At 54.0% G+C, this 7,583-nt stretch overlaps 1 protein-coding gene across 3 annotated transcripts in view; it reads left to right on the top strand.

Annotated features, from left to right (window-relative positions):
- The first annotated feature begins 3,856 nt into the window (after positions 1-3,856).
- Positions 3,857-7,583, top strand: part of LOC142034287 (sodium/potassium/calcium exchanger 3-like) — a 282,832-nt gene continuing 279,105 nt past the window's right edge. For all 3 annotated transcript variants that reach the window (XM_075035262.1, XM_075035261.1, XM_075035269.1), the window contains exon 1: positions 3,857-4,000. In XM_075035262.1, the coding sequence (XP_074891363.1) occupies positions 3,874-4,000 (127 nt within the window). In that variant the 5' untranslated portion in view covers positions 3,857-3,873. The remainder of the gene's footprint in view (positions 4,001-7,583) is intronic.

Below are 7,583 nucleotides of genomic sequence, written 5' to 3'. Positions count from 1 at the left end.
CAAAAGCACATCTTTTCCCCTCTGAGAGCCAGCTCTCTGGGAAACTTCCTACGGTCCTAGCAAAGCTAATGGGACCTCCTCTGGAGTCTGCAGCAAAGCACTTCCATGGCCCTCCCAGGAGAGCAGTCTACATGGCAGCAAACAGAGATGCAAGCAGTGACTTGTGGGGAATCCACATGCATCAGTAAAGCATTGCAGGACATGTCTGGGAAAGGAAGATTTTCCTTAGCACCTCTGTTCTTTTTCAGCCCCAAGGTGAGGTTTAATACACGCTTGAACGCTGTTACACTGATTAAGACTCGTAAGTCAGTCTTGTTAAGTTTGGTCTATATTAAGACTGGTTCCTGGCCTGATAGGTCCAACAAGAGTTTCAGCCAGGCAGTCCTTCAGTGGTTATTTCAGGAAGGTTCCCACCATGTAACCCATCTCCAACAGTCACAATGCCTCTAATATGCATCTTTGCTGATTGGCATTCAAAAAGCACTGTGATCATCAGATTCTTTTTTTTTTTTGAAAAGGTGGAATCAGGTGGTACGTAGCTATGATCTGATGGCCTAAATGTGACCCATTATTAAGTTCCCACGCCGTTCAAATATTAGGCGATCAAGAGATGCTCCTTGAAGAGTACCGAAATGGTCAGAAGAAGAACAAGAGTGAAAGGAAGAAAATGGAAGAGGTGACATAGAGCAAACTATATATTCAGCAGCACCTTAGTCTCATCTGTTCTTTCCTTAGTAGTTCTTTTTTTTCTTGAAGAAGGCTCCTACAGAAGATAAATATAAGATCTTTTCTCTCAGCAGAGTAACATCCACGGCGATTCCCTTCCTTCTATTTCCTCCTGCAGACAGATCAGTTCAAAGCCTGCTCCACCCACACGCTGGTTTATCAGTGGGAGAGAAGAGGGAATTCTCCTGTCTTGTGCTCCCCAGAAATGGAAATGTTTCGCAAGCTAGTGCTTACCATGCTAGTAAGGAATTAGCTAAATCACTTTGTGATTCCGAGTGGGAAATTTGTTCCTAAGCTACATAGGTTTCTCAGATATTCCTAGTCTAATTCTCAACACAGCAAGCTTACACCTCGGTATTTGCGAGCAGCTCTGCAATGGGATGGAAAGGAGGCTTATGATGGAGGGGTGAATAATGATTTTGCAGTGGCTCTCAGGGTCACATTTTTGAGCAGTTACAGACTTCAAAAGGACATTTCGATTTAAAAGGAATACTTTGGAAGTACTGTCATAGTGCTCTGTCATGTCAGCAATGGGTACATTCACCCCCAAACTCCTCTCACCCCAAAGTTGGTAGACTGCTTTCACGTGGTATCGATCAAGAGCAAGCAACGAGACAGGCATGGCCTCTTTCCTAAGTTGTGGTGACTTACTGTAGTGTTTGACAGTGCTATAGGTTTCAGAGTTGTTTATCATGGGATAAAACCTGCCCTGCCAGGGGGAAGGGAGTGTATCGTACCTGGAAAAAACCCAACCCAACCCAGCCCAAACCACTTCTTCCATAGTTACATCCTGGGACAGTTGTTAGCTTACTCTGTTTACTGGCTGGATGGGAACTGGCTCTGCCTACCTGGGGCCAACAGGGACGCCAGCATTTCTAAAGTTGTGTGTAGGAGCACGATCAATAAATCTTTAAGAGCAGCATTGAAAACTGACATCCTGACTAAGTTCAGAATTGCAAGAAACCCTTGGAGGAGAGGTTGGAAGCTGAGTGCATCATGAGACACCGACCCCAGAATGAGACCCTCTCTAATGAGAATGGTTAGTAACTAATAAAAAATATATTATTTCTGTGTCTTTGTGCAGCTAGCCCTAGCAACTCTTTGGTAATATTTAGACTATAGGAACAGATGTATTTCTTCTGCTTTCTTGTTCATCTAATCCGAAGGCGGCTCTCCAGTCAAAAGTGTTTTGCTGTAGTGGGCAGCTTGATATGTGGGTGAGTATTGAAATGAGGCTGCTGGATGGCTGTTGCTGTGCCCGTGTCCCAAAGCTCAGCCATGTCTGCCAACCAAGTGCCTGGTGCCTCTTCAGCCATGCACGGCACGGAAGAGCCTTCCCACGGTGAGGGCCAGCTCCAGGTCGGAGCAGAGCTCCTGCATGCGTGTTGTGAGCACTGCTGTCAGTCATGGGGCTGCTGAGTGGGGACAGGCGAGGACCAGAAAGCGCTCTCCATGCCGCTGTTTGCGGCTTGGGTTTTTGTCAGAAGTATTTTAGCTTGAAATGATGAAACGTCTGAAATATTCTTGGAGAGTTTCTGTTCCATCATTGCATCAACCTCCTTTGATTTAATTCAGTGTGTTAGCACTGAAGACGGCGCTGCCCGTGCTCTGGCACTCTCTCATTGATCTCAGCCAACGCCTCTCCGTGTCGCCAGCTCACTTGCTAATGCTGCTGTCAGGGTGTTGACACCGGGGGACTGGGAGGCCCGAGAAAAGTCCCAAACAGTGCCTCTGGTTTCAGGGACACAGGGTTCAAACCCAGACTCTGCTAGACGTTCATCCTACCTCCTCGGGCAGATAACGTCACGCAACTCCAGTGCCCTTCCTGCAGTGTGGGCATAATGGCGTTTCTTCACAGCTGCAGGCCCCGCAGGAGCAGCTGTTTCCTCGTGTGTGTGCACAATACTCTGGTTTCAGTGCAGCCAGTAGGTGTTTGCGTTAATGCTGCAATAATAATTACGATTTTGAACAGGGGAGGAAAGGTTCAGGCCAGCTTAGGTTTTTAAAGCCGGGAGCCCAAGTGGTGGACGGATGAAGCGGCTGTGCACAGGCTGTCCTGTGTCATAGCCGGTGGTACAGCTCCCCAGCAGTGCACGAACCTGGGTGCCGGCACAGGTTTGCACCCATGTCCCTGCCCGGGCCTGCACCCAGAGGCGTGGTGGTTACAGCGCCTGCGGGAGGTCTGCGCTCGCCTGCTCTTGCACAGGACCAGTTTGAAGGGCAGGTGGAGCGGGCGGTTGCTCACCCAGCAAAAAGTTCAGAGCGCAGTGTGTGTGGGGGGGAACCAACCCATGGTGAGAATTCTCCAGAGTATGAGTGTCTGAAATGTGAAGGAACCGCAGCAAGGTCTGCCTCCTGTTCAGACTGGGGAATCGCTGATGAGAGGGCACTGGGCTGCTTGGGGTTTTGGGTGTTTTTTGTTTTGGTTTTTTTTTTTTTGCTTTTAAACATTGTAACAGCAGGTAAAGGTTTTGGCCCAGAAGATGCTGCTGCCAGCCCCGTTACCCCAGGCAAAGCGAGCCCTAGGGAGGACTGCGGTTGCGGCCGGGGCAGGTCTGGCACCTGTGGCGGCATGTGGCGGGGTTCGGGGGAAGCCTGGGTCGGGGGAAGGCTGCCCGCAGGAACGCGAGGCCAGGAGCAGGCTGCGCCCGCAGCCGGAGCCCCCGCGCGTTCCCGGGGGCGGCCCACGCCCGCTGCGCGCAGGACCCCCCCGTGCCACCGCCGAGCCGCGGGACGGCGGCCCCGGGGGAGGCCGGGCAAGCTGCGGGCGCACGGGACCGCCGGCGGGGTGGAGGGGGCGTCTCGGGGCGCGGCGGGGCAGCCCGGGGACGGGCGGCTCCGGCTCTCCGCCCCCTCTCCGCCCAGGAAGCCGCCCCGGACGCCGGCGGCGGGGAGGGGGCCGGGGGCCGGCCGGGAAGTTTCGGCCCCCGCCGGCCCCATCCATCCTCTCCGCTCCTTTTCTCTCCCATCCCCTCCCCTCCCCTCCCCGTCCCGCCTGGCCGCGCCCGCTGCCCGCGCCGCGCAGGGGCGGTGGGTCGGCCGGCCGGCGCGCAGGCGGCGGGCGGCGGCGGGGGGCGGGCAGGGGCGGCGCTGCGGCGCCCCGGCTGGGCTCGGCGCGGCGCGGCGCGGAGGAGCGGAGCGGCCGCGATGGGCGCCTCGGCGGCGGCGGAGCGGCGGAGGCGGCGGCGGCGGCGGGGGGAGCTGCTGCGGGGGCAGCTGGGCGCCCTGGCCGCCCTGGCCCTGCTGCTGGCCGGCTGCGCGGCCGGCCGCGGCGGTGAGTCTGCGCCGGGGCCGGGGGCCGCTCCGAGGGGCGGCGGGCAGCGCGCGGGGCCGCGGCGGCGGGTGGGGTCACCTGCGCGGCGCGGGGGGCGAGCCCTCCGTGGGCGCCGGGGACGGGGAGGCGAAGCCCGCGGGGGCTGGGGCCAGCCGGGTCCCGTCCGTCGTCCCCGTCGTACCCCCCCCCCCGCGCCCCGGGGGTCCGAGCCGGAGCCCTCCCCGGGCCGGGGCGGCGTGCGCTGGGGGACGGCGGCGGCCCCCGGGAGACGAGAGAAACTTTGCGGGAGCGAGCTGCCGCGGGGCCGGGGCCCTCGGCTGCGTGGGGCCGCGGCCGGGCAGCGCCGGCGGAGCGGGATCCCTCCTGGCTCCCGCGGGAGAGGTCCCGGTGCTCGGGTGCCGGCCGGGGGACGGGACGCGCTCGTCGCTGCCGCCGGGACCTGCCCGCGGCCGTGGGCGCTCGATGCCGGTGGGGCAGGGGCATCCGCGCTCCCGCTGCGGGGGGGGGGGGGGTCGGGGCAGTTTGAACGGGCTCCCGTGTGCCATCCCGAGAGGAAAAGGTTTTTGGAAGAGCGACGGTCGATCTTGGCTGTTGAGTGGCCGTCTCCCGCTTCGTTTTGCAACCAGCTGTACAAAGAGGGTGATAGCAAGCAATTTATATTTTGCATTGCAAATATGTGAGTGTAAGCAGAATTTACGGAAGGCTTATTTTCCTTTAAGTGAAGGAGAGCGTACTCCTCCGTGACTTGAATTTGCTTTTTAAATAAACAGACGCGTCTTAAGGGTTTCGCGGTGTCCAGCATGGTGTAAGGAATGCTCTGATGTTTAGGAAAGAGCACAAACACCAGCTAAGACTTGAACGCAGTTTTTCTTGTGGAGCGTAACAATGCTTGGATGGGTTTCTCAGATTTGGGACTTAAATGCTCTTAAATTAATCCAGTTTTCTTTCTTTTATACATGCATTCTAAAAGTTACGCTTGTTTTTCATGAACGTGGTGATTGCTTCTGAGAAGTAAGGCCAGGAAAGACAGACGTGAGCATCGTTGTAAGTAAACAGGGGTGTATGCATGTACCTAAGTATATTTGAGTCTACCCACACAGTGTAAGCGGATGTGTGACACTAATACGGTTCTCCTTTTACGTAAACTCCAAAGACTGCCAGTGAGAAGGTGCTTCCTCTGGCATACTCTGTTTCTTGTGCCGGTGGGGCCAGACCTGTGCTCTCTTCCCACTTTCTGTCAGTGGGAAACCGAGCTGTCTCCAGCCTGTTCTCCAGCAGAGCAGACGGGCTGCTCGCCGCTTGCCTACGCCACATGATAAATTGTAGATTACGTGGCAAAGGCAAATTTCAGACCTATTTTAAACGGGGCACAGAGTGTGCTTTTCTCTCTGAAGGGCAGTGTGGATTCCCATCCCGTGTTTTGCTCTCCTTGATACACGGGTTTCCTGCTGATATGGAAGGGAGCTCCATCCACTGAGTAAAGGAGGTGCAGGCTGTAAAGGTCGGTGCCACAGGCGAATTTGTCAGTGCTTTGCTGGGATTGTCCAAAGTGTTCCCCAGCTGTCACTGCTAACTTTTGTCAGGGCTCTCGCTGTTTTGCGTCAGTTTGGGAGAGTATCTCACGCTGTGTTCAGAGTTAGCTTAAAATTAATCCGGGAGATGAGAAATAGCATTTGGCATGATAGTCATGGCACCCTGTGTGTCTTCTGCTGTGCGGAGCCAGGAGTGACAATGAGAAGAATCGTTTCACAGGTGGAAATTTTCCACAGCGCCCACTGCATCCGCTACCTCTTCATGGGACCTAAGTGACCGAGCTCTCTTGGGAACCTCGCTTACAGCCAACAGCCTCCTGCTCTCTGGAGTTTGCATTTGTGTCATGATTAGGTAGGAGGTGGGAGGATGTGTTTTGATTTAGTGACTTAAATATTTTTCCCATGTAAAAATGTGTGGTTTAAGATCAAATGCAAACTTTTGACTAGACCGCAGTGCTTTTATATGAAATGGCATCTCCCTTCCCACTCCCCTGGCAGCAGGCGGCAGCCTTACCCTGTGCTCCCAGGGTAGTTTTCACTAGCAAGGTGGTGTGTGGTATTCGGAGCATACGCAGTGTACATGGCTGACGCGCAGCTCGCTCGCATCCTTGATGCCAGAGAGACTGATGGTGGCGTAACACTGGGCATAGGTTTCACTGCATTGGGGTGCAGTGGAGACGCTGGAGTGATCGCTGCTCCTGTAGAGCCTTTGCATCGAGGTGTGATCCAGCCCAGCGACCCTAGGCTTGAATCACCTTGTTAGATGATATGTTCTGGCGTTTAATGCTGCTGTCTTTCTTAGTCAGTCCCCTTCCCCTCAGCCACCGTCTCTGCCACAGCCTGTGTCCAGAGGAGCACGGCTTTTTGAGTCATGGGTGACCTCTGTTTGCAGAGGGTTGCAAGGCGCCAAAGCCTCGTTCAGAAAGTGTGTGTACTTGTATCTACCTGTGAGAAATAGGCTAGAGCTCTTCCTGAAGAGGCAGGTAACAACAGCGTTTTAATTGATAAACCGTCTGTGGTGTGTGACTCTAGAGGATAGGGCACAGGACCTGGATTTCTGTTCTGGTGGCTCCCACTGCTTTTCTGGGTGACTTAAATCTCTCCGTGTCTCACTTGGCTGGGTCTCTAAGACGAGGCCTCCTTTTCAAGTCGCTTTGAGGTAGCCTAACGCTAAATGATGTGTAATAACAAAGTGTTACAATATTACAGTGTTTATATGAAGGTCATTCCAAAGATCTTTATATTCTACAAATTAAGAAGAAATCTAAGTTCACAAAGTTTGTCCGGGCATTGAATGTACAGCTGGGGTGCCTCCTTCTCTCTTCCAGGCAGTGCAAGTCCATGATTACGCTCTGACATCAAGGAAGTCACACTGGTAAATAAGAGGTGTAACGGAGATCAAATGCAGCCCTGCAGATCCAAAATACAGCTGCCAGCCACTGGTCTGCCATATGCTTTTTGGGCTGCTGAAGGGGACTGGAGGTGAAGGAAAGGTATAGAAACTTCTCATTAACTTGAACAGTATGAGTTGCTTCCAAAACTCTACCTGACTCTGCCATCCTTGCAGAAAGAGCCAAACAAAGCATGACGTTTTCTCCCCGCTCCCCCCCACATTAGTCTGACTCAAATTCTCTCTTGTAAAGAGAGGGAGGAGTGGAGCAGAGAGACTCCTTTATTATAAAAGACCATCTTCCAAACTGTGATGATTCAGGTTTTTCAGGGGAGGCTTCTGAGTCAGGCCTTTTACCAGTTTGCTGTCATGGACAGAAAAAACAACACGGGCTTCAGTCAGTAAGATTTTTCTTTTCTTCTTTCTGTGTGCCTGTGTTTTTGGCAGGATGGTAAGGAAAAGCTGGGTCTGATTCTGCAGCCCTTACTCATGGGGATGGGCACATCCAGGCAAATGGAGTTGCCTATGTGATTCAAGCGTGGAAGATTCAGTTTGCTTTTAAGTCTTGTTTTGACTTGACGGGAGTGAAGTATTCAGAATGGTGGAGCAGGGCCTGCCAGGTGCGTTTTAACCAGCTCTGAGACTTAATCCAAAGCTCAGG

The sequence above is a fragment of the Buteo buteo genome, chromosome 9 (genome assembly GCF_964188355.1).
Source record: "Buteo buteo chromosome 9, bButBut1.hap1.1, whole genome shotgun sequence".
Lineage (NCBI taxonomy): Eukaryota > Metazoa > Chordata > Aves > Accipitriformes > Accipitridae > Buteo > Buteo buteo.
This window is presented reverse-complemented; position numbering and strand designations above follow the sequence as displayed.